The sequence below is a fragment of the Amblyomma mixtum genome, chromosome 5, assembly GCF_055824585.1.
Source record: "Amblyomma mixtum isolate Tamu chromosome 5, ASM5582458v1, whole genome shotgun sequence".
Classification (NCBI taxonomy): Eukaryota; Metazoa; Arthropoda; class Arachnida; order Ixodida; family Ixodidae; genus Amblyomma; species Amblyomma mixtum.
In genome coordinates this window covers 116,188,061-116,214,882 of record NC_143016.1, presented here as the reverse complement: position 1 = coordinate 116,214,882, position 26,822 = coordinate 116,188,061, and the positions used below count along the sequence as shown (strand labels likewise).

The 26,822-nt window shown below is 44.7% G+C and overlaps 1 protein-coding gene across 1 annotated transcript; it reads left to right on the top strand.

Annotated features, from left to right (window-relative positions):
* The first annotated feature begins 432 nt into the window (after positions 1-432).
* LOC149343419 (lactosylceramide 4-alpha-galactosyltransferase-like) lies at positions 433-25,495 on the top strand. The gene is made up of 3 exons (XM_089546962.1): positions 433-440; positions 1,722-2,032; positions 24,476-25,495. Exons 1-3 carry the CDS (start codon positions 433-435, stop codon positions 25,303-25,305), a joined length of 1,149 nt encoding a protein of 382 aa, XP_089403088.1. The 3' UTR covers positions 25,306-25,495.
* Positions 25,496-26,822: the final 1,327 nt, after the last annotated feature.

Below are 26,822 nucleotides of genomic sequence, written 5' to 3'. Positions count from 1 at the left end.
TCCATATTAAACTTTATTACGTTGGTTACTTTGCGCTTATTGATTTACATTGATAGCTCTCCCTGTTCAATTCTGTCTGTGGGCTTAGACGCTTTCATGCTTTGACGTTTCTGAATCAGAGCTTTCCTCTCCTCAGAGGACTTGCTGGTATCCTGTCTAACTATCCTACCACCTACTTCTACTGCGCAGGCCGTAATGAGAGGTGTGAGGTTATTTTTCATAGCTTGGACGCTAAGGTCGACTTCCCCAGTTAAAGCGGAATATCTGTTCTCCAGTCAGATCGTGAATTCCTCTACTTTCCCTTTTACCGCTAACTCGTTGTTGGGCTTCCACCTCACTTGTTTTTTGTGTTTCAATTCCACGCTAATTCAAGGCCTTACCATCCCATACTCGCTGCAACGCAGCTTTCCCAGTACATCCACATCATGCACAATGACAGGGTGAGAGCACAGTATGGTCAATTTAATTATAACGTTATCAATGAGGCTCTTCCGTGTCCACTTACTGTTTTCACGTTTGCGAATGAAGGTCTTCATTATCCGTCAATTATTTTTGACTGCGAACTCTACTAATACATTTCCCCTGATATTTCTAAAGCCTATGCCATAGTCGCCTACTGCCTGGTTTCCAGCCTGCTTCTTGCCTACCTTCACTTTGAAGTCACCCGTTAGTGCAGTCTACTATGTTTTTATTTTGCTTAATCCGGATTCCATGTTTTCATAGAAGCTTTCGACGAATCGGTCTTCATTGCTGAATGCAGACGCGTAGGCCTCTACCATCTTCAGTTTGTGGCTTTTGTTATGAAAACTACAACACCAACTATCTACCCTCTAGCAAGGCAGACATTTGGGCGAGTTGGTAAGTATTCATGATTTTGTTCTTGTTGCGCTGTGAACAAAAGCATGCATAGCTACCCTCTAATAAATACTATAGAATTACTAGGTTGTCCGCTATATTCTGAGTGATCAGAAATTCCATATCTAGTGGTCGTCTGTCCGCTAATCCACGAGAGCATTGTAGGTGCCCGCCCTTTAGCACTGCATACGCCTCATCTGTCCTCCTAACCTTACTAAGCCCTGTGACGTCCCAATTAATACCCACTAGTTCCTAAAACAGTGCTGAAAAACTAGCCTCACTGGTTAATGTTCTAGTGTAAAACGTTTTCAACTTCATTTTCTAATGGCGGCCTGTCTGAAGTCAGACATTCTTTGCACCCTTCGATATGTCACAGGTTTGACCACCGCCTTGGTTAGTTGCTTCCCAGTCGCCGGGGACGAGGGTTAATTGGTGTGTACGCCCACCAACGCCGTAACACGGTGACGCTCAGCTCGGCGCTCTAAGCTGGTGCCTTGGTGCCAGTTACACAATGCGGCAGAAGATTAAAATAAAGGACAGCGGCACGTGCCCAGATAGTAAGCCGGGCTCGGGTAGTTCAGCCGACGTGCTGTGTTGCACCTCTAATTTTGGCGCTCTGCTGCGACCCCGCGATTTCTCGACAGTAGAGACTCCGGACGAGAAATGATTGACCCCAGCAACCAACCGCCCTCAGGCGACCCTCCGCCTGACGCTACCTCGCGCACACGGGGCGTTGCAGCAATTCAGTTTCGCCTGCCATCTTTCAGGCGCAATGACCCGCAGCTGTAGTTCGCCCAGGTGGAAGCCCTCTTCCATCTCCACCGCGTCACCTGGGAGACTTCCCAGTTTCGCCACCTACTTTCTAGCGTGTCTCCTGAAGTGGCTCAAGAGGTCGCGAACGTCATCTCTGGACCTTTAGGAGCTGCCCCATACCAGCGCCAGAAGCAGAGCATCCTGGACCGCAACACAGTGTCCGAGAGCGTGCACCTTCAGCACGTGCTCACCGGCGAAGAGCTTGGAGATCACCGTCCCTCCCAGCTGCTCATTAGCATGCGGCAGCTCATGGAAGAATGCAAAGTCGACCCCAACGGTGCGTTGCTGAGGGAGCTTTTCCTGCAGCGGTTGCAGCAGTCAATCCGACTCGTACTGGCCGCTGCAGGGGACGTGACTCTCATTCGTATCGCCCAGTTAGCTTATCAAGTTCCCGAAGTGCAATACTTCCGTCGCCGCCCTCACTTGTTTTGATATACTTCTGTCGCCGCCCTCACTTCCAGTACTCTGCCAGGCCCGATTAGAGGCTCGGATAGACCAGCTCGTTGTTCTCTCCGCGGCCTATGGTCGTCTTCACATGGCGAGCGCGGTTCCTCTCCACGTTCTGGCCATCTTTCTGCTTCCCAGAGCGACCCACACTCTCGCCTGCCTCTCACTTCACCAATGTGCTGGTATAATAGTACTTTCCAGCACCGAGCCCGCCGGCGCAGTTCTCTATGCAACTGGTCCGGAAACGCGATGCAAGATCACTGACGGCGGCATGTGACCTCGCCTTTCAGCCCGGCCGCCTTTTCTTAATTATGGACTGCATTTGCGCCCTGCGCTTCCCCGTCGACCCGGGTGCCGAGGTTAGCGTACTGCCAGCCTCTAAGCCGGACCGCACTGCTGAGTTTCCGAGACCTCCTCTTTTCTATTATTTACGTAGACAATACAGGAGAGGTATTCCTTTTCATCAAATTCAAGGGAACCTCTTTGTGCGGCGAACTCTTTCCCCATGGACACGTATGGTCTGCGGTACCTCACTCCTGACATTGGTGTGCGGTGCACTTTACGATTGGTCTTTATCGTCTGTATAAGCTCCTCCTCGACCCTGATTTTCTGACACATTTCGACTTGGAGGTTAGCAAGCGCCACCATCGCCTCATCTACAGCAAGATGCACCTTTACATCGCTGGCGCTACGAGGGCTGACGCTCCCACTGGCCTCCGTGCGCTGCTTCCGCTATGCCCGTACATTGAAGTCCTGACAGACATCCCTGAGGTCATGAAGCCCTGTAGTGCAAACCAGCCACCCAAGCACCGCGTAGCCCACCACATTGTTACGCGTGATCCACGTTTCCGAGTACGACCCCGACATCTCTTAGTTGAGCGTCTGTGATTGCTAAAAGGAAATTCGATCACATGATTCAGCTAGGTATATTACGACCTTCTTCCAATACTTGGACCACACCCCTTTATCTGGCGCCCAAGAAAAAAAACAGGAGACTGGTGGCCGTGTGGAGATTACCGGGCGCCCAACGCTAGGTATCCCCTTCCCTACATCCAAGATTTCACCACCAACCGGGATTGATTCATGCGGATTGGCATTACTCAGAAAGCTCCTGCTACATGTGCTAATGGGGCTGTCACAATCGTTCACACGAATTAGCGGTTGATGTTCTCTAAATTTAAAGTTTGTAATTAATGAGGTTTTAGTTATAGAAGAATGAATGTTCATGAGGAGGCGACAAGCTATAACGATGGCGGAAAAAATTCTGACGCCGTTATGTGGGGTAGGACCACCGGTAAAAACGGAACCACGCGGCTGCGCAACCCAGTTGCTTGGAGTGAGCTCCGTGTGCGCTAAAGCAGCGACGAGGCGAGGGCCGGGGTAGTTCGCTCCGTTGCTTTGTGTACGAAACTCAACTAAGTAAGGCGACAGGCGATGTGCACCAGTGCCTTGCACCAGCGGTTATGTGCTTTCTCTCAGCGTCTGCGGATCTGCAGAGCGTCACTCAAGGCTTGAGTTTCGGTACGTAGAGTCCGTCCCCTTTGTGGAGATCATGACTGGTCCTCCGTTGGGCGTCGTTTCGATTTTCATCCTGTTGGCGTTCGGTGGCCTCTTAGGAGTGTCACGTCGCGGGCTCTATATTGTGACCCGCCGGGCATCCGGTCGTCCTGAGGGGCGGCTCGTTTTCTCGTAGACGTAGCGTGGCCTCTTGATCGGTGTTTCGTGGGAACCCGCTGCACGAGCTCCTAGCGTGAATTTTCCTGCAACTTGAATTGTTCGCAGGGCTTGTCTCGTTGCGCGTTTATATTTTTGGTTCTTGGATGCGCACTCCCTCTCCCTCTCAAGTTCTCCCTTTCTCGCCAGCACGGTGCCTTTGACGCGTCAGTCGAACGCCTTCTACGCTTCCTCGCAGTTGGAGTGGCTATACATCGTTTGATCGCGCGACTCTGTCGCGAAGCCGCCGCGCAGGCTCTGCCGCTGGTGCAAGAATATGGGTGCCATGCAGTCGCAGTTGTTATTCGACATGCATCTATGCCTGCAGTGCGCTCCCCCTTATCCCGCTGCAAATATTGTTAGTCCTTCGTTGCCAACTAAGTAGACTGGCCTCTCCTTTTTTTTAAATATTGCGGATATTCCTCGTAGCCAGGGCAAAGGAAATAGTTTAATTACAGCGGCTGTGTAGGCGGCAGCGGCGACGACCAAGTCGGCGCGGTAGCAGGTGCGAAGATAGGTCACTGATTTGTGCGAGAGGTGTGCTTTCATTCTATGTTGATGCCATCCGGCTTGGTAAAGATACCCGTAAACTGTCACCTCGATCTGCCTGCGCGAGAGAAATGCCTACACGAGAGAAAGCTGCATAAACGCCGGCTAATTTTTTTTTCGCAGCATGCTTTTGGAAGTTTCGAAGTCCCATCTAAATGATGGGCGAGTTGCTTCATGTAATCCATAGCAATATCGCATCAGACAGGATTCGAAAAGGGAATCAGAACATGGCGCTGTGTTTTGTGTTCTTTCCTGTGACCACTTTCTTGTGCTGTAGTGCATTTTCAGCTGTATCACCTTATCGGGTTCCACATTTGTGCAATGCGCTTTTACCCCACCAAGAACATTGGAACCTCTACCAACCACTATTGAACATGCCCACGAACTTGCCGTAGCTGTAGGGAAGTGCGTCGGTATCCTCAAGTGCCTGCTTTGGAAATCCCGTACTTGGAAGGTAAGTAGCGTTGCATTTTTTTACTGTAAAGAAATATTTGCAGCTTTTATTTCGATTGTAGTCAGATTGCGGGCTTCTGCAGCTTGTGGGACAAGTGAAAAGGGCAGATTAGTTTTCATGAGAAGGCTGTTGATAGATGTGCTTGTGGGGACAGTCACACCATTACCCTATGTTATCAGCTAGTTGTTGCAAAGTTTGTAGTTTACAGCCTTTCCTGTCCCAGAATAGTCGAGGGTAAAGTGAGAGGGGTAAGTTTTTTTATAAAAGCATTTGATTTTATATTTTGAAACATTCTAATCGAACACTTCTTGAGCTCTCAGCAAATATATTAAAGGTTGGCATGAGACAATTTTAAAACTGCTTTCTGATCGTTCTTTGTGGTGACATCAAGGAGAAAAAACTGATATTTCAGAGCATTTATTCGCATTTTTCTTCTTTCTCAAAATTTGATTTTCACATTTGGCAACGTTATGAAAGATTACTTAAGCTTTCAGAAACTATAATACGATTGCGTATTCACGACACAGAAAATGGTTTTCTTTATCGATTTTCACGGTCATGTCGAACAGAAAGGAAGGAGGTTTGTGATGCTTCGACTGTGTTTTTCTTAAAAAAAGCTGATGTTTGGGATTATGTAAATTTTTCGCAAAACGTGTGAGGCATAGAAAACAAAATTTTCCGTCGAGATCACAAAATGCCTGTCACAAAACTCGGACTGCAATAAAAAACTCGAAACGCGAAATCATTCATTCCTCGCACTATAATAGATTGGAATAACTTGCCATCACACATAGCTACTGAGGTTAACGCACAATCGTTTCAGCATTCGTTAAAGAAAACCATGGACTAACAGATTTGGTATTTTTGTTGTATTATGTGCATTTACTGAGTATTTTATTCTGCGTTGTTTGTTGTGTTATTTGTGTACATTACTAGCTTTAATTCATTATTACGTGTATTTTGTTTCAAGTGCCTGTGCCATATTTTTATACTTGTATCGCCCCCCCCCCCCCTATGTAATACCCTCGCACGAGGGCCCTTAGGGGTATTGTAAATAAAATAAAAATAAAAAGATTATCTTTTTTTGTGACAAAAGAACCATTCATGAGTGAGACAACCCACTTCTGACTGGCCAGGCTATTATTCCTGATCGGTAAAGGGACCAATAAGCCATTAAATTATAAGTATTGTATATTGCTGGCAGTCTGAAGTGGCGCAGCTCGTAAAGAGAAAGACAGATGTGTCTAAGAAAATGATTGCTTTCACATTTGCGAACGCAACATGCCCTTTATTCACTTTTTGCAGCACACTGTCTTGGAGCAATGTGACTGTTTCTGACAACATATAACTTGCCAGCGATGCTATTGTTCTGTTCTATAAAAGTTGTACATTGTTTTGTGAAAGCATTGAAAGATGAGTGTAGTGCATCTTCATTGGCATATGTTTGGGTGATCCAGGGAACGCTAAACGAGACGTGTATTGAAGCATACATGCAATGCCGCAAATGTCAACTTTGCATGTATTTTTCTGCTGCATAAATTGCGGCCACAGCAAGCATGCTATTTTACAACCTAGACACTTTTTTTAAAAGACCGGTTTTTGATCTTTCCAGAAATGTATACCTGCAGCATCTGTCATGCCAATATCAGCACAGTCTCATTCTTCCTCAATCATGCTGCCTTGCATAAAAATGTTAGCCAGTTCCACATCAAATGCCCATATCAGCATTGCTGCAAGATGTTCCGCAAGATCGGCCCACTTTATAACCACTTAGCCCGTGAGCATACGAGGATAAGGGATTCGGGTGAAACCGCTGGCATTGCTGTTGCAACACAGAAGGTTGATCTTGTTTGCACTGTGGATAATTGCATTCAAGTTTGAAAGGATTACAGGTAGATTGTAACCCCTTTGAGGTGACACATTCTTCAAGGCATGGAAGGGAAGTGCCCTTTTTCCAGATGCCGAAGAACATACAAGAACAAAGCATCATTTTCTTCACATATTTCTCGTTTGTATGGGCGAAACATGGCGCTTCCTCTTGCACAAACTTCGAACCTTACATCAGCTGCAGTTGCACACGAAAAAAATGTGTCTCAGTTCTACTTGCCAACAGTAGAAATGGCGTCAGCCATAGAAAGGGAGATATTAGAGGGTCAAGCAGCTTGGTGCGAAGACGACGCAGGAAGCAGCAAGAAGGGTGTGAAGAAAGCATTTGCTAACTTGTACATCAGGCTACTCTCTGAATGCCATGTGCCTTCGCGCACTGTCCAGATTATTGCAGAAGCTATATATGATATTCAGACTGCTAATCTCTGTGCAACTGCCTCCTGTTCGAAAGACAAACTCAAGAGTGCAGGTGTAGGCAACCAGGAAATTAACAAGATTGTGGATGATGTCGTTAAAGCAGATATAATCTCTAATCTGCACAAGGGACCTGATTGAACGTTTCGTTCCCAACATAGTCGCGCATCATACTTTGAGCAAGAACTGCACTATGTAGTGTCAGTTGCAATGAACCTAGGCAAGAACAGAAAGGGGAGAAGTGCAGTCTTTCTGTAATTGCAGTTGTTTAGCAATCTTGTCTTTCCACGTTTTCCCTTTGTGGATATAATGTTTCAAAGAGGCGTGGCAGGGAAGGCCGCTGTATGCAGCAGACAACCTGTCTCGAAATTAAAGTTGTATGATATATAACTGTGGTCTTGTAAGTAAAGCCAAAACCGATTTGTTTTCTAGGGCCATCACTGGAATAAACCCAGCCAGGGGCACGAAAACTGAGAAGACAAAGAAGAAACAGCACTCTCTCTCTCACCAAAGGTCGCTGCACTCATTAGGACACTTGCCGAGTATGACTTTTAGTGACATTTTATTACTTCGCTTGCTAAATTAGACATTTAACTGCATTTCAATCAATCACGAATGGAAATAAGCGTTTCAATAGTTGTGCTTTTGCTTGATGAGTGTTAATGACGTTCTATGGTACTATTTACGAATCACTGTTTATAGTCATGTCATTCCATCACAGAAGCAGAACATAAAGAGTAGTTTAAGTATTGCTACGACACCTCATAGAGGCAATTTTAATTAGCCCTTTTTATGCATTATTAGAAAAAGTATTTCACATGTTTACTTTGTTATGTCAATGAAATAACTTTTCTTCTTAAAACACTATGGCACTCTACGATGTCTCCACAAAAAACAATGATGGTAACAGGTTTCTACGCCGCAAGGACATCCTTGACCAATGAGCGCCAAACACTAGGCAATCGGTCATCCCTGGTCAGACGGTATAAAGAACATTTGATTTCTTAAAGGCAGTAATGACCTACAAAAGGATTTGTTCCTCAGCTATTTGGTCGTTCTAGATGCAAACTTCGTACACAGCCTCGTGACCTGTCTTTACTGTGTGGCGTTCATTTGCTGGCTATAGTTTTATTGCATCAAAATTCGCCTAGCATGGTCCAAGGTGAATTAAGGGTCGGCTACAAGAACAATGTAAACTAAGCAAAGCGAGAGTTGTTCCACCAATTTATTTGTTTTCTGCAGCAAGTATGTCACCTGTAAAACAATTTTGTAGACAATAAAGAAGGTGTAGAGAAAGCAACTGATATTTCCTGCTTTTTTATTGAATGTTTCTGTGAAACAGCAAAAGAATAATTCCAACAATTCGGGAAAAATATATCTGGAGAACAGAAATAAATTAATTTTTTTTGCATTTTTCAGAAGCTTTCTGTGCGGTGGAAACATATTTGTGTGAAATCACAGAAAACTTGCGAGAACAAAAACAAATACTCACAGAAACTTTCTGTGCGGTGAAAACACATTTCTGTGAAATCACTGAAAACTTTCAAAACACAAAACAGAAAATTACAGAATGTTTCTGTACAATGAAAAAACATGTTTTTGTCAAATTGCTCAAACGTTCTAGAACGGAAAACAGATGATCATAGATATTTTTTGGCAGGAAAGCTGCCAGACTTTTTCTGTTATTTTACACATAAATTTTTACAGTGTACATCTGCGACTCGTTTGTGAACATTTGCAATAGAATTTGAGGCGCGTGCTTTAGTTCTTGTCATTCGCGCTGAAATAGCGACAGTGGCGCCGTCTATGACCATTGATGAAGGAGCGCTCACTTGCTGTCCCGCCATATTAGGAAGGTTTTGTTACAATTATCTTTTGGCACTACTAACAGTTCACCTGTAGTGGATGTACGGCACATCTCCACTAGTCTTGGTATTTTTTGGTTGGCTTAGTGAGTAGTACGGATTAAAAAAAGTTGATAGAGCATAGATGATGTAATCACGATATATGGTGTGTTACTGGTCAGCCTCACCTTTGGAAATAGAGGTAACGACTGACAACGCTTGCTCGCTATGAAGCAGGACGTAACATGCGGTAGTCACGAGCGGTATCATGTAACTAGTACTTCTTGTAGTCGGCTTCTGGATAGTTATTTTGGCCCCTAAGCACTGACGGCAAACAGTAAAGCACTTGCTTTTTAGCAAGTGCTTTACTGTTCGCTAAGCAGTAAACGACGCCGTTCCAATTGCACCCATCGTCCTCTGAGTGTTTTGCGGCGCTGTCACACCGTGGCGTGTATGTTATGAAAATCGCGAACGAGTTCGTCGCTCACCGTGCCTCCCTAATGTATGAGGAACGGAAGAAGCCTCTACCGTAAATGTTCGACTTGTTCGAATAGCCCTCCATGGGTATACGACGTATATCACTAGTCACATGAGGATAAGTACGGTGCAATATTATAGTTCTAGAAATTCTTTGGCTCTTGCGGACTTGTATCTCCCAGGAGAAAGATTCAAATGGCCGATATTCGTTAAGGAAACAGGAGCATTGAATGGCTGCATAAATTAAGAAAACTGCATAAATAGTCGCCTTAATCAGCCAGTAACATAAGCTGGGGGAGTTAGTGTTTTCCATACCATGACACGCGCGAAATACGAAGCGAATGAGAGTTAGTTTTCTATCCGTCGTCCTTCACTCTGTTTTAAGTCATTCATTACTTTATTACTCGGATGAAATCCCACACGCGAACCCCCTGCCGTCATTTTTCGATGCTTACTGCCAGATTTCCGATGATACATAATGAACGCCATTTTGTTTGCCAAGTTTACATTTAGAAGTTCACTCTTTGGCTTTCGGAGAATTGTGGGCATATAGTGGCTTGAAAGCTTAAAGAATTTATTTGGGGATTTTTTATCAGTGTCTATGAGAGCAAAGAAAGAACATAATGTTATGGTCACACGGCTAAGCTAACTTGAGTATCATTAAAAACTCAGCCTTAAGTATGGGTATAAAGCGCTGACAAGTCAGTTTCGTCGTCCACTACGGGTTAAAATGGCCACGAAGGAGACCTGAACACATTACTTCGAGTTTCGGATTTGCGCTACAGTGAATCCCAATAATTGGAATTATGACCGAGTAATGTGGGTAAGGAAGTAATGAAAACTGCCAAATACAGCCACTTTCAGCTACCTTAATTAAGAAAGCCTGAGCACGGGAACGGCAAGCACTTGTGCACAGTACATGTAGGGCGAGGATATGCTGCATACTGTAGAAATAACGCCACACAACCCCCCGCGCTGGCTGAGTGTTAGGGCGCCCGGCCACTGAGCCGGAGTTTCGATGCCGTGTTTCGATGCAGGCGAAACGCAAAAGTGCCTGTGTGCTGTGCAATGTCAGTGCACGGTAAAGGTCCCAAGGTGGTCGAAATTATTCTGATGCCCTCCACTACGGTCTCTTTATTTCACCCCCAACTTCCTCCCTACTCTTACGGCGTGGTTCGGGTGTCGATCGAGATGTTAAATAATTATAGCACCATTTCCGTTCCTCAAAAGCCCATTTTCGAAAACCAATTTTCAGCCGAGTCCAACGCAGGATATCTGTAATATGGACTTGTGCACGGGCTTGGACAGGCACACGGTCCTCTCTTACGTTTGTCTATCCCTGTGTTGTCTTCTGTTGCGTTTAAAGCCAAAGTATGGAACCTGAACTGCAGGAAACATCTGCTGCGCAATGCTTCTATTTGTGCCATTGTGTCAGTAGTGACATTTAGCATAGATTAGACATTTTGGCACCGGCTTACATCGGTTACTGGACTCCATCTGCGCACGTGCAGTAGTTCCGTCCCTCCCACCATGCATGCGCAGGAGCCATCCGAGAAACGCGTTTACACATCTAAGCTAGTACAGGTCCGCTATGTTAAATGTCTCTAATGTGAAAGTGAGCTGCTCCGCTTGAGTGCCTGTCCGCGTTGTCCCTCGCATCTCGGTCCATTTTGCCTTCATCGTTCGTTCCTATTACGTCACAGTGTTTTCGCAACACGCACCACCTCGGCGCCTTCCCATTCTGATTCACGGCTCACCTATACTTCATCTCTGCAGATAGGGCAGAAAATCTGGGATAATATGCACGAGGTGGCACGTAGTTCGTGCCTATCCGTGTTGTCGCATGCATTTGTCGGGCTTTCTTAGCTATTCTTAGTTCAATTTCTTTTTTCAATTTGATGACTGCGGATCTGTTTCATAGACTGGGTTCTCGGTTTATGCATACTAGTCGCGTTTGTGCTCTTGCGCGAGGTTCTCAGAACGACACGTTGCACCACTTCTTAGAAGACAGCGTTCGCGCCTGAGGCAAATATGCGATATTTTCGTGCGTGCGAAGCAAGAGCGATCTTCTCCAACTGCCAAAGAACTCCGGTGTCGGATGCTATGCGGACAATGCTTAAAGACTTGACATTTTTGCGCGCTGTAGGCGGAGAGCGACCGATAAGTTCAATTCTTTTTAAACTGGTAGCACAGTCTTGCTCCAACTAACTCAAGATGTGGTTGGCGGGGGAAAAACTTGCAGCTAGGAAGTGTTTCAAAATCGCGAGCTTCGTGGCACTTGTTTTCGTCTGTTTCTTTGGCCGTTTTTGGGGGACCAGGCACATTGCTTTCTGGAAGGAGGAGCGAAGTAAGTACAATGCTTTGTTCGCACATTAGTCTTAAAGCAAGTGAGGGAGAGAGATGGCTACTATGGAAGCGAAGCATGGTTATATATGCTGTTGTATTATGCAGCTTTGTTCATTTTGAACCTGCTCAAGTGAGGTGTTGCTTTTAGCATTTCTTCTTCTGTAGGCTCTGGTTCCACACATATACTCGCTTTCATAGGAGGCGATTGTTATAGGTAAATATAACTGGCAGAGAGCACATTGGAAGTATTTGTGACCATTATAAACGCACCTTTGATACGGAGGTGGTATATGTTTTACAATCTGTCTACTTCTTTTCGCACTCTACGGTGTTAGCAATCACGATCGAGTTAGGGTCGTTCGTGCACAGCACCAGCTGTAACGGACACGTGTCGTGTTTGTATCAGTGCCGCACATCAGTGATTGTATCGCGCCGATGCGCAACAGTAATGCGCAGTAGGTACAGCGCTCTCGCTCGTGTCTATAAAAACTGTGCCTTCAATAAACAGTGGTTCATTCTTGCACTGACTATGCTGCTGTAAGCGTCGTCCCTCCGGCTGGTTACATGGTGTCAGAAGCGGCCCTTTGAGGCCTATGGAAATCGACCCTGCGTCCGGCGTGCTATGGACCTGCTGAAGACACCAGAGCCATTGCGGCTGACTGGTAACGTAACAGAAAACTGGAAGCCTTTTAAGCAGAAATTCGAGTTATTTCTGCAGGCGACAGAGACTAAGGACCAGCCCAAATCGGAAGCATCCAAGGCGCCACTCCTGTTGAGCATCGCTGGCGACGACGCTTTGGACGTCTTCAACAACTTCCAGTTTGGCGACAATGAAGACAAGACGAACTACAGCACCTTGGTGAGCAAGTTTGATGCTTATTGTGCCGAAGTTAGCAATGAAGTACATGAAAGATACGTATTCCGTTCAAGAAAGCAAGCGGAGGGAGAACCTTTCGAAAAATTTGTTCGTGACTTGAAAAAGCAAGCGGCACAGTGCAACTTTGGCACGCTGCAAGAATCGATGATAAGGGACCAGATTGTATTTGGCACGTGTAATCCTCGACTACGTGAGAAGATGCTGCGGGAAAACCAGCTGACGTTGAAAAAAGCAGAGGAAATGTGCAGAGCAGCAGAGACGCTAGCACAGCGGAATGAAGTTTGGCACAGAGGGGACGACAGTGTCGACGCGATTTCGAGGCGCGCGGCTCCCTCGAAAGAGGGGAAAGAAGCAAAAAAAAAGTTTCGTTGTCGTAAGTGCAACCTCTGGCACAAACCTAAGCAATGCCCAGCTTTTGGAAAGAAATGTCGTTTGTGTCACAAGCTGAACCATTTCGCAAGTTGCTGTGCGTCAGCCGGGGTCAGTGAAGTGCGAGAACAGCAAGACGCGGACTTTGACATCCTAGAAGTCACCACGGCAAAGCGCGAGAGGGATTGGATGGTCAAAGCTCAAGTTCGTAACTGTGCGATCCGTTTTAAAGTGGACACCGGATCGCAAGCAAGCTTGTTTCCTATGTCCATTTACCAAAAACTGCGGGGAGCAGAAGAACTGCAGCCGACTAATTCGGTCCTGCGGGTGTATAACGGAGGAATCATAACGTGTTTTGGTACGTGTACGCTTGAAGTCCGTCTTGGGAACACTTCTGCCACAGTGAAGTTCTTTGTGGTGAAAAATGGGCGTCAAGCCATACTTGGGCTAGAAGCGAGTGAAGCTCTGGGGCTAGTCCATCGTAGGGTATGTGCCGTAGACAAGACCGCAACTGATGACCTTCTGAAAAATTTCGGGCACATATTCCAGGGCCTCGGGTGTTTGCAGCAGGCGTACAGTATGGTCTTGTCACCTGAAGCGATACCAGTAGTGCAACCAGCGCGTCGAGTTCCGGTGGCGCTAGAAGAACCCCTTAAAAAAGAACTCGACAGAATGGTACGTGCTGGCATCATTGTTAGGGTGAACGAGCCTACCGACTGGGTCAGCCCTTTAGTTTTGGCAAAGAAGAAAGATGGCACGTTAAGGGTGTGTATGGATCCCAGGGCTATAAACAAGTACATAAAGAGGCAGCATTTCCCGCTTCCTAGGCGAGAAGATTTGGAAGCCCGTTTAACAAATGCCCAGTACTTCATCTGCCTTGATGCAAATTCGGGCTATCATCAGATACCGCTTGATGAGCGGACTTCGAGGATCTACACTTTTTCTTCGCCGTTCGGGAGATACCGTTTTCTCCGGCTGCCCTTTGGCATTTCTTCCGCACCAGAGGTATTTCAACAGAGTATGAGCCAAGTCTTTGATGGCCTACCCGGCGTACTGGTATATGTTGACGATATTTTAGTATGGGGTTCCAGTAGACAAGAACACGATGAGCGGTTGATAGCAGCGCTAAAAGCCGCCGAGAAAGCCGGCTTGACTTTCAACATCCAGAAGTGCAAGTTTAGGGTGGAAGAAGTCAGATTCCTTGGCGATATTATAGGCCGAACGGGCATATCGCCTGACCCTAAGCTGATCAAGAACTTGGTGAATATACCAACACCAACGTCCAAGAGCGACGTCCAGCGAATGCTGGGTGTGCTCAATTACTTTGGTAAATTTGTCCCACGACTGTCCGAGCGAACAACGCTTCTACGTGAGCTTATCAAGACACGCTCAGAATTTCAATGGACGGAAAACCATGCGCAGGAGTGGAAAAAACTAACACAAATCCTGACCACCGCCCCCTTCTCGCAATCTTTGATCCGCAGCGAAAAACAAAGATTACCTGTGACGCATCAAAAGACGGCGTTGGTGCAGCATTACTGCAAGACTACAGTGGTGAGTGGAGACCCGTAGCATACGCATCTCGTGTTCTAACGCAAGCCGAGAAGAATTATGCCCAAATTGAGAAAGAGGCACTTGGGATATGTTTTGGCTGCGAAAGGTTTCACGAGTTCGTGTACGGTAGAAACGTGCTTATCGAAACGGACCACAAACCGCTGGTAGCGATAGCACGAAAAGAAATTGCTGACATGCCACCACGAGTGCAACGATTCTTTTTGCGTTTGCTAAAATATGACTTTGTCTTGCAGTACATTCCAGGAAAACATCTGGTTCTCGCTGACATGTTGTCACGGTCAACAAAGGATCAGGGCGAAGAAAAAGGTGGCGCAACACACGACGTTGAGGTTCACGCCGTCCAGTCCTTGGGCTACATGGTCACCTCCGAAACGCTGCGGTCGCTACAGCTGGAAACTGCACGGGACTGCTACCTCCAGACTGTGATAGCATGCTTGGTGGACGGGCAGCCAGTGACAGGTGAACTCAAGCCATTTTCGCACGAACTCTCTGTCGTTAATGGAGTAGTGCTGAAAGGCACTAAAGTCGTCATACCGAAAAGTATGCGACGAATCATGTTGGAAAGAATTCATGCGGGCCACCTTGGGATGCAAAAATGTAAGGAGAGGGCTCGGAAACTTATTTTTTGGCCTGGTCTGAATGGCGACATCACTACCCGTGTGGAAAGCTGTGCAACGTGCAGAAAATACGCGTACAGGCAGCCAGAAGAACCCTTGCTAATGCGACCCGTTCCAAAATGTGCTTGGTACAGGGTGGGAGTAGATATCTTTTCCTATGCGGGCAAGTCGTACGTGGTTGCGTATGATGCATTTTCAAATTTTCCCGAGGTCGACACGCTCGACAACACAACTGCGGAAACCACGATCGCAGCCCTTAGCGCCATGTTCGCCCGGTATGGTATACCAGTGGAAGTATGCACGGATAACGGACCCCAGTTCTCGAGCCATGAATTTGCCACGTTTGCCAGAGCATATGACTTTCATCATATAACATCGAGCCCCCGTTATCCGCAGTCGAACGGCTTGGCGGAAAAAGGAGTGCAGATCGTGAAGCGGATCCTGAAAAAGACCCTCGAGGCCCGGGAGGACTTCTGGCTTGGTCTTCTTGCATATCGCTCTACACCACTGGAAGATGGGCATTCTCCGGGTGAGCTTCTTCAGCGAAGGCGACTTCGTTCTAACCTTCCCGACTTCGGCGGGGTGGCTCGTACTAAAGTAAGGAAACGCCACCAAGCCAGGGCTGGAAAGCCGTTGGCAGCACTACACCGAGGCTCAACGGTGCGACTTCAGGATGCTGCTGGTTAGTCGCGTAAAGCGAAGGTCGTTGCTGAAAGCGCTCCACGATCCTACTTGGTACACACCAAACATCAACGTATGCTGCGGCGGAACCGCCGGCATCTGCTTAGGACGGCGGAGCAGTACACCAGTGACAGTGACGACGACACTTGTTCGGGTTCCCACCCCCGTACACAGCAGCCTACGACACCAGCTGAATCAGGTGCACAATCCTCTAGAGTGACCTCTGCTGCAAACGGTGAGGAATCGTCGCGACCAGCAAGTGGCCGCGATTCTCCATCGAGCATCCCATCGCCATCGCCGCCCACCGTGAGAAGATAAACTCGGACCTCCCGGCCCCCACAGAGGCTACGCTATGACGAACACTTTAGTCAAGTGCCCTAACTGTGACTGTTATATTTAAGTGTTTCATTTTGTTCTTTCCCGAGGGAGGATGTAACGGACACGTGTCGTGTTTGTATCAGTGCCGCACATCAGTGATTGTATCGCGCCGATGCGCAACAGTAATGCGCAGTAGGTACAGCGCTCTCGCTCGTGCCTATATAAACTGTGCCTTCAATAAACAGTGGTTCATTCTTGCACTGACCATGCTGCTGTAAGCGTCGTCCCTCCGGCTGGTTACACCAGCAAAATGGTCGTGAATTCATGGCCTGTGCTCTTAACTGGGCTTTCGGAGACAGAATGCAAATACAGCCAAAAAGCTAGCTGGTTGGCATGCACTGCGAGATGCGCTCGCATAGATCCGAAGAAATCACTGTTGCTACGCCGCCAGCTGTTCCTGCAGTGTTACGGCCGGTCTTGCGAAATACAAAATGATTGAGCCTCTTCTCGCGTCAACGCTGTCCACACGACTCGAAGTGCGTATGATTCACAACCTTAGAGTGTTCCAAGAAACAAAAATACAATACAGATATAAATTGGTCTCTGGGCCTGATAATCTAATGTGAAATTTGTTTTCCACATGTGCATAACTTCCATTTATGTTTTGCACGTTATTTTCAAGGTTATCTCATTCTTATTTTCCTGCTGATTTCTCATTTCCCTTTAAAGTCGTAGACGTGCTGCTTCCCATCGTCACTATTGCCGTCGGCATCGCTACCACTGCCTCCGACCAAATGGTCTCTTGCGAAGGCCTTGAGCGAGCAGGCCTTGAGTGGCAATTCCGTGCCTTTAGTGAGGAAGCACTCATAGGATCGTCACAGCCGAGCAAAAATTTTGGCCGGGGATCTTGTTTATGCATCGCTGATTGCCCTAGCAACAGCGAAGCCAAGCGGCAAGAATTTGACACGGGCCACCTCCGAAATTTGACCTTGCCGAATTTGGAGCAACATCAATGTCTAACCACAATTGAACGTGTCCGACTCAATGGCGGCCTCGAAATTTGACCCGGGCTATATACAAAAATTTGGTCCGGGCCATCCCCCGAAAATGTTCGCAGCGTTGATATTTGAGCCATCTCGTTGTTATGGTGTCGCTTGTGGCGTCAAAATGTACGTGACCGCGCTAATATTTTGCTTCGACCCATCGTCGTCTTCCGCGACGCGTCGTCCTGATCAGGCTGGCGGAACCACGCAGCCAGAAATGCTCCACCAATTGCTTAATTGTAGGGCAGGGGCAGCTTGCAGGATGGTTCACTGAGCTCGGTTGCAGACTTGTTCAACGCTACACAGGCGATGTATTGTGAACGCAAAAGTGTTGCCGCTAACTGCGGACACAAAAGTATGCGAACTTCTTGCTTAACAATGGTAGGATGTATTCCTTTATAAAATACAAAAGAGCTACATTGCGGCTGAAAATGCAAATCGGTTTTTAAAACGGAGCGTTTACGTTCGTTCATGCCTCTTGCTGATTGAGCCCTGCAGAGTTGATAGCTAGAAGCCACTTGAGTATAGTAACTGCGTTCAAAGACACCGAGCTGGCGACGCCTTGTTTCGGCCCCCATCCGATATGGTGTCAATGAAGTTGGCAATGGTTACGGGAGATGTGCACAGTGTGGTGACAGGTTCGCGGACAGGTATTCGGTTCAATGGGATCTAGATTAGGTGAAGGCATCCGCGTCGTCCGTGACGTTACACATATACATGCCAAACAATTCTGCACAAAAACATTTTGAACGTGAAAGAGTTCATGAAAGCAACTTATTCATATATTGTACGATTTCACTATAACAATAAATATCGGCAGGCTTTCATGTTTTCCTACTAGCATTTTTGCTACCGTCAAAAACGTTCCCCATGAATTCTCCATGGCAACATAACTGCTCAAGACGAGCTGTAGAAAAACTTTAAAAGGAAGATTTTGTTACACATCATAAGAATGTACCATAGCCTTAAATATTTTCATGACAGCACCTTATAGTTTTCTAATATTCAAAATTTTTGTTGGACATGAAATGCTGGAAATGAAGATGGGCCTCGAAACCAGCTTCACCCCAGGCTGTTTATTGCACCTCGTCGTTAAAGTGCTCCTTTATGAAGATACCGCGTTTTTTTGCGCTTTGGTATTAACATAAGTAAAAGTTTTTCAAATAGAAGATTTATCCTTGTGGGCAGAGGGAGGGGGGATGAAATAAGACTAGTTTATGCTTACGCGGGCTACGAGTCAGTTACTGCAATAAAACTTGAACTCAATATTCTTGCTTATTTTATTTCTTTGCTTGTTTTACACCTGAAATTGTTGCTTCAACTTATCTTTCCAAGAACAATACATTTAGTTAGTGATTACTGCATCTAACAAATCCACAACTGCTTCATGCTGCACGCGGTATGTTTCAAAAAAACCCTAGAGGTGTTGAAAAAATATGCAGTGAACAAGTGCGTGATGGGTTTATTCCAGCATGTCTCACATGCATACATGCGCAATATGTCGCTCTGATCAGGCTATTGGGGTTGAGGCTATATGGATCTGAAGCTCATAAGAACCGAGGGCGTTTTGGAGAACGAAGCAGTGTGCGAAGCACAGCAACAGGCACATACACTTGCATATAATGTATGTCTGCCAGATAAAGGGCAAAAAATTTCGAACGCAAGTACTATTCCAGTACAGTTGTAAAAGCGGCAGTTGCAAAGCATAAAAAGCACGTTTACAAAATATGAAGTACAATACAAATGAAGGTTCACTAGTTGATATACAGCTGCGCTGCTGTATTCACAGCCTAGAATTTTTAACCCATCACAGTTTGCAGTTTGCGTCTAGCTTTCGACACAGTGGTTTTGTTGCTCACGGCCTTGAATAAATTCTTCTGCGGCGTGTAGGAACTGCACTCAAAATAGGTTTTAGTGCCCGTCTTGCAATCAGACTTCGTTGTCTAAACTAGTGTTCTCCAGAACAACGTTTTCTTTACTCGAAACACACCCACAGAGGCGTGCGCGCGCGTGCGCGTACGCATACCTCTTGAATGCCGCATAGGCACAGTAGTTTGACATACGTCAGAACGAGAAAATCCTTTAAGATTTTTTTTACATCAGCAGTGGTCACTGCAGCACTGACTAGCTAAGAAAGTTAACCATCATTTACGATAGAGATAGCGGCGCAGTTATGTCCAGGTCAGGCAAGTTCATTATTTTTTTGCAACCATAGATTCTTTTCGGATTCACATACCTGCCTGACTGAGACGTGGAAATGGGCAACAGAGAGCTAGTGGTACCTTGAAAACCTATCTTCAAGGCAGTCCGTTTTAAACTTAGTAATAAGGTTCATATATCAAAATCCGCGCTGTTTAAGGCCGTGTACGCTGATTCCATGAAGAGTGTCACTCGTGGGGCCAAAGACCATGTGTGGTTCTGTCTTGAGATGACCAATGCGCTCGGTGCAAGCGCAGTAATCAAGTCACGTTGATATTTTTTTCTTGAACTGCACCTGTGGAGAAAACGTTGACGCCATAGGACACTGCATTTCAAGACGTCGGCGCTTGACTTTCGAGGTGTCTTCGCATTTACTACCCGCCAGAATGTCCAAATAGTATTCAATAATTCTGCTCTTCATTTTACACACTGCAGCTCTTATCTATTTACTTATGCTGCTGAGAATTAGCTTAATATTCAGACGTCCCCGTAATTCATAAGTTTAGAGCTTTTAGTTACTGTGTTGGAGCCAGAACAGGTCATTCTGCTTTGTCTCATGTAGATTCTACAAAGATTTCAACAATTCTGTGAGAAATCGCGGCTATGAGTAATTGCTGCGTGGGTCCCGAATATATATGCGCTTTCCACTGCTTCCTCAAAAAAAAGAAACTTAAACTCACTCTTAGTTCTTCAAAGCTATTGCAACTTTTATGCTGCAGGATGCATACAGCCCGTGACTTTACGCGTGACGAGAGATAATAGTAATAAAAGTGATAAATTGCTAACAATTACCCTTCGAGTTTGTTATCCAGCAGTATGCATTGAAACAGGGAGAGAGGTGCAGGGGGGGGGGGGGAGGTTTTAAGTGCAAAGTTTTTCTAGCCCTTATATCAAGGATCTTCGAGACTTGCAGATATTGGTGGAAAAGCCCAATTCAGACGAATGAACCCCGAGCAAGGTCTTACGATGCTTATGGCTCTGTACCAAGGTTTTGCAATATTAGTGGGTTTATGCCAAATGAGATAAATAAATAAAACCAAATTCAAATAAACACTCGCGATTGTGATCCGAACTCCGTGGCAGCGTGAAATGATGAGGTACGCAGGGCGCTGCGCCAGAGCATGTGGCTATCGCCGCAGCCAAGCAGGCCTCGTGTTAAAATGCAACACACTCTCGAGCTGCGCATTGCGCATCATCTTTTAGAATCATCATTTAAAATGTATTTAAAATGCGCATTTAAAATGGGCTCACACCAGAATAAACTTCTTCCAACAAAAATATACAGTAGTCACGTGCGAAATAAAAAAGGATTAAATTGAAAGGCGCATAGAACAATATTTATTTGTAATGGTGTCTGACATTTCACATCGGTAGAAATTTCTAAGCTCCCGATAGAAATGTCTCCTGCTTTTCAGTCTACTGGAACCTTGTAACAAATGATGGCAGCATATGCGACAGTTCTTTTACCGCAGTCGTTATGATTAACCGGCAGGTTAAAACAGCGGTAGAAATGAAGTCTTGTTTGAGAGGTTGGATGTACAAATTCAAAATAGGGTGTTGGAATGTTATGACTGTTAATCTTTAATCACAGAGGCGAGTTCATAATCTCAGGCAGCACATAGCAGCATGGTATTAAAATCACGCAACAGTGATGTGAATCCATCAAAGGGTTTACTATGTGTTATAGTATAAATAGCTCTTTTCTGTATTGTGAACATTTAATTTAAGTGAGTAGTTTAAGCGAGTCTTCGCAGCTCTTTGCAGCAAGTGGCTCGGCTGCCGAAAAGGCTTTATAGAGCTTTAGACTTTATAGACTAGAAATACAGAGCTATACAGAGCTTTTAGTGCGCAGAGTGAAAAGGTCTTTATTGCTTTTAATAAGACGAAGCAGGCACTTAGCTTACTCGCTACTTCAGTTATGCGCAGATTGAAACTAAACGCTGAGCCCCAAGCTAGGTGTATATATCTGCTGTGATCAACTTTGTTAAATAAAATTACTAGTAATTTTTCACTGTAATGACATGCGCCGGATTTCATAACGACGTGAAGTCATCATGTGCTTACTCTACGAGGTGTTTACATTTAATTTCTTCCTCAATACCGATTTCAATATCTTATATAGGCCCCTATTCCCTTCACATTCCATTATATTCAAGTGATGGAGAGAGAAAAGAAGAGCAGTATCATCAGCACACTTAACAGTCAGGCCGTTATTCAGAGCATGCGCAAGATCATTTAAACATAGAGAAAAAAGTAAAGGCCCTAGTAGTGAGCCTTGCAGTAGACCACAAAGATAATTAGCAATAAATAGAGTTTTCCCCTATAATTACACATTGTTTGCAGTCATAAAGCTACTTGCAAAGAAACTGCTGGGATAGTCCTCTAAATTCATGCTAACTTTTGATAGCGGGATATAATTATTTATAGTGTCGAACGCTTTCGTAATGGGAATAAAAATACCGATTCTACTTTATTATTTAAAGCTTTATTAATAGATTCACTTAACCGCAGCACCGCAGTGGAAGTAGATCCATTTGTTCAAAACCCGTGTTGATTACTTACTAGCGCGTTGTATTTATCTAGAAACCAAGTAAAACTCTTAACCAACAGTTTCTAGAAAACCGCGCTTTCAGCAAAAAGTATTAATATTAGGAGGTAATTCTTAAGGTCATTTGATTTCCTGCCTTAAAAAAATGGCCAACGACTATATTAAGTACGTCGCGAAATGTAGCTGCATAAAAGGATCATTAAAAATTTTACTAAATAGCAACTTAGCTCATCAGTATGTGGCTTTGTGATAAAAATATGAACCTTATATTTGCCCTTTGTGCCTTCTGCGGGTATAGCTTTAACAGTAGAAATAATATGGCCAGTGGTGATGTCATCATAGACGAATGTGTTAAGAATAAAAGCTGGCAGTAGCTCCGGACATACCCAGTTGTTTCGAGAGAGTTGGACCTATGTTGCAGAAATAATCGTTGTAATTCATCCACCAAGCATTCCGAGGTAGAAATAGATGAAGTAATATCTGGTAATATGTGATCAATGTTGCAATTCCTAGTTACTGAATTTAATATCTGCCATATTGTTTGGAGTTCTTTCTTGAGTGTGTTGGTTTCTTTTTCACCAGACCGCTGTGATGACATGTTTTGCTTGGTCAATAAATGCGAGGGTTTTATTTATGTATACTTCATATCGGCTTCGTTAGTAGGCATTATCTGTGAATTTATTTTCTCTTATAGCATCCATCTTTTATTTGTATAGTGGCGAAAGTGTCATGTGCGAGCCAAGGACACAGTGAATGGGAATTTATAAGTTTTCGAATCAATTGCTGTTTGGCAATACGAGATTTAATGATATATATTGTGTGGTCAAGCTTTGGGCTGATATTTGTACTAGTCTGAGTGTTCACTTGTAGACATTTGGATTAACTCAAAAAGTTTTATCTAATGTTGCGATTACACGTTTTCTTGCGTTTGTTCATTTGTATGAATGGTGTAAGAAAAAAAAACACCAAAAAATGATCAGTACTATCAACATGGCCAGTCATCGCCTGCGATGGCCAGTAAGGTATCGAAGTTTTATATAATATGGATAATGAGCGCTGCTCGGGAAGAGGTCACTCCTGCAGATTGATTAATTTGGTCAAAGAAACCATAGGGCTCAATCAAGTTTAAGTACGGCGTGCTACTGTCTTTTAGTGTGCTGTTCACGTCACAGCATATCAGTGTATGAATATTGAGGGAGACAAAATAATCCAAGGTAGATACGAAGGTATAAAGAAAAACACTCATATTTGAGCTTGAGAACGAGCACAACACACCGATCATTAATTTAGAAGTTACAAAAATAGTATATCGTATGATCCAGGGGTCTGTGTAGTCAGTTCAGGACAGTGTTTAAAGAAAAGCAGTTATATATATATAATGCCAAACCAACGACGCGACCCAGTGTTCGTCGCGAGAGGTACAAGGTTTTGAGTTCGAAATATTAACCAATTCTTCAGGCTTCAGCCAAGTTTCAGATAATTTAATGATGTCATATGGAAAAACAATGGACAGCTATTAAAGATTACAGTATGTCGATAGATTTAGCTAACCTTCGAATATTACAGTGAAGAATTTTCAATGTCTGAGCAGGTGAACATGCCGCATATACACATGAAACAGTAAACATATTTAAAGAAACATTACTTAGAACAAAAGTTGCCGAAATACCACTTTAACTTCAGCTTACCATCACAGGTGATGGGAATGACCGAGGAGTTCTCAGTATTCCTGGCGAGCATTTCATCATTTGAAACCCAAGAAAACTTCAGCGCCTTTTCTTTTTTCAGTACTTTTGCCAAGCAAGATTTTCAGTTCAGGAAACAAATGTTCATTATTGCATACTGAAAGATCTTCAAAATCCAAGGTTGTAGAATAAATTTTCTTTTCTACCAGTTGAAGCAGATTGTCACTACTTGTGCGCCACGCAAACCGCACCCCTACATTGGGCTTCATATTTTTGGTTGGCACAAGATTAACGACATCAATGTCCGACGCAGAGATATCAATGCCGTGTTTAGATCCGAGTGCTTGCACGGAGCCCTCAAGCATTTCTTTTGCTCGGAGTTGACACATCGCGATAATGCTTTCGCACTAATACGCAATAAAAGATTGCGTCCGTCAACAGCTTCACTTAGGAAAAATATAACTCTTGAATAGTCTAGTTGGTACGTGAGAATTGGAAACAAGATGGTCCGACAGACGAATACAAAGGAGGCGCCGATTCCGTCGTTTTGTGCGCCTCCTTTGTCTTCATTAATCGCGCCGTCTTCTTGTTTAATTCACTTTGAAGACATGCGCTTTCCTCAGTTTATGGCTATCATGTAGAGCGAATGATGTAGAAACTGCTGCAAAAAAGAGCAGTTAGTTATCAATCTCTCGCGTCTTTTCTAACTTTTGATGACTTAACTTAAACGAGAACAATTGTTACTTGTTTTTTTTTCTCCGCAGAGCTCGAGAACGAGAACAACCAACATATATGGTTTCTTGAAACTTCGTACCGACGGAATCTTACCGCCAGGGAAGCCTGCAGCATCGAGTCAGCCTCCCGGTATAATCCAGACCACATTGTCCATCTTCTTTCGACAGGAAATATCACTGACGCCGACTGCTCGTACTGCCGCATTCTATCCACGCTACAGAACTTTCGATCAGTGCAGCTGAGTGTGGAAGGCGAGCTAGCAGGAACTCCTCTGGCCGCCTTGTACGCCAAAGGAGTCCTTGATAAAAGCCCTCACAGAGTGGCACATCTGAGTGACTTTCTCCGCTATGCTACGCTCTGGAAGCGCGGCGGAATCTATCTGGACACAGACGTGATCGTGATGAAGCCCCTGGGAGCGATAAGAGACAGTGCGGTGTACCAGTCGGACAAGCAGCACGGCGAGATTGCAAACGGGATACTGTTCTTCAGCGCACGCCATCCTTTTCTTGGAGCGATCATGGACGCGTGCGCGCGTGTCTACAATCCTTCTTATTGGACAACTTGCGGTCCGACGCTAATGTCGGAGCTGCTTTTAGGCGCTCAGTTTTCTCAGCACGTAAACTTGCTCGACAAGTCGACGTTCTTGCAAGTTCCCTACAACAAATGGTTCGACTTGTTTTCTCCTACTGAGTCGTCTAATGTCCTGAAAGCGTTAAATAACAGCTATGGAGTGCATTTCTGGAACAAATTTAGCAATGGACAACCGGTGATACTTGGCTCTGGTTGTGTGATGGATGTCTTGGCAAAAGCGCACTGCCCTAAAGTGTACGACATGGCTGTGACTATGCAGTATTTCTGAAGATAGTGCCCATGACTATGTTCCTTGTGTGCCGCGTGATGAAATATGGACATGCGTGCTAAATATTACAAACTGTGAGTCGAATTCATAAATAAAATCCTGTCACCCTATGTGCACTATGCACGCATCGCCTGTTCAATGGAAAAACTCTGCGCAGCAGAGGCGATGGTTTGATGTCGTTACTAGACTGCTTTTTTTTTGGTTTAAGAAGCACTCAAAACAAGTTTGCCGGAGCACCTTCTACCAGCCAACTGTGAAGCCAACTGTGTAATGTAATGTTTGTGTGGGTTAGATATCAATCTACTTTGTTCTAGATTCTACTGTAATATCATTTATACAAAGCAATGTCTTACATAACACTCTGCACATAGAGTTCTTGTCTATGACACCCGACGTTGATCGCTGTAAGTTGCTTGCATTTTCTCGTGTATCCTTGCGTTGAACTTTGATGGCACTGCGACGGCTGCTCTGTTCAACAGCCGGAAACAATGTTGCCACATCAAAGCCATTCTATAATTTTTGGGGTTAAATGCAGTGCTGAAGTTGAAAACGTTTTACAAAAAAAATACCAAATATATTTCGATGTTCTTTTCCTGCGCCTTGTCAGACTCAGGCATGTTCAATCACTTTTGGATAAGTAATGTATTTGGAGTATATTCGTGAACACTGAATACAACAGAAATAATCGCTTTAATCCCAGTAGCTACTACCGAAATGTGAAGTAGGAAGTTGCATAGGCAGCAACAATCTTCAAGTGGCTATATTTTGCCAAGAAAACCTAGAGTTATAATCTGTTTTTCATGCCTTCTTCAAGCATCTGCATAATGAGTCCGATATTCTGGCATGTCCAAAATTCTCTGACAAAAAATTTTACAATGGAAAAATTTTAAGACACTGTTTTGGTAATATTGATGTGTAGTCTTCTGACGTGTAGCAAAGTCTTTCTTCTAAAGTGTATGCATCGATCGCATGGTTTTGACGATAACAAAAACATTAATAGAAACTAAATACAAGACTGCCGTCGGGGAACCAGCGATAATATTGATTGCTATAATAAAATCTTATATTATATGAAACAATTGCGGTTATAAATCGTTTTCGACTCAAAAACGTTTTTGTCCATACTTTTTGGTTGTGTAACTTAAAGGATCGGGATGTTTCCTTCTCCTGCTGCGTTTCCTGCATTAGTTAAATAACCATTTTTAAAGTATCAATAGACATAAATTGCCTTCAGTCGCAGTGTCGAAGTAAAACAGGCGGATGTGTGTCAGCGCAAAAATAATGGGTGATCTCTAAAGAAACTTTTCGCCAAACAAGGAACATAAAGGGTTTTCACAAAAACCGAGGTGACCTAGGCTTAGCTATAAATAGTCTTTGCCAAAAGTAGCCAGGCTGCATGGGTTGGTTCACAGTCGTATATTAAAGCTATTATGCCAGCCCTCAAGCTCTAAATCTCTGTACGATAAACAAAAGCTATGTCCTCATCTTCAAATAAGTTCTTGATCTTTATCAAAGCC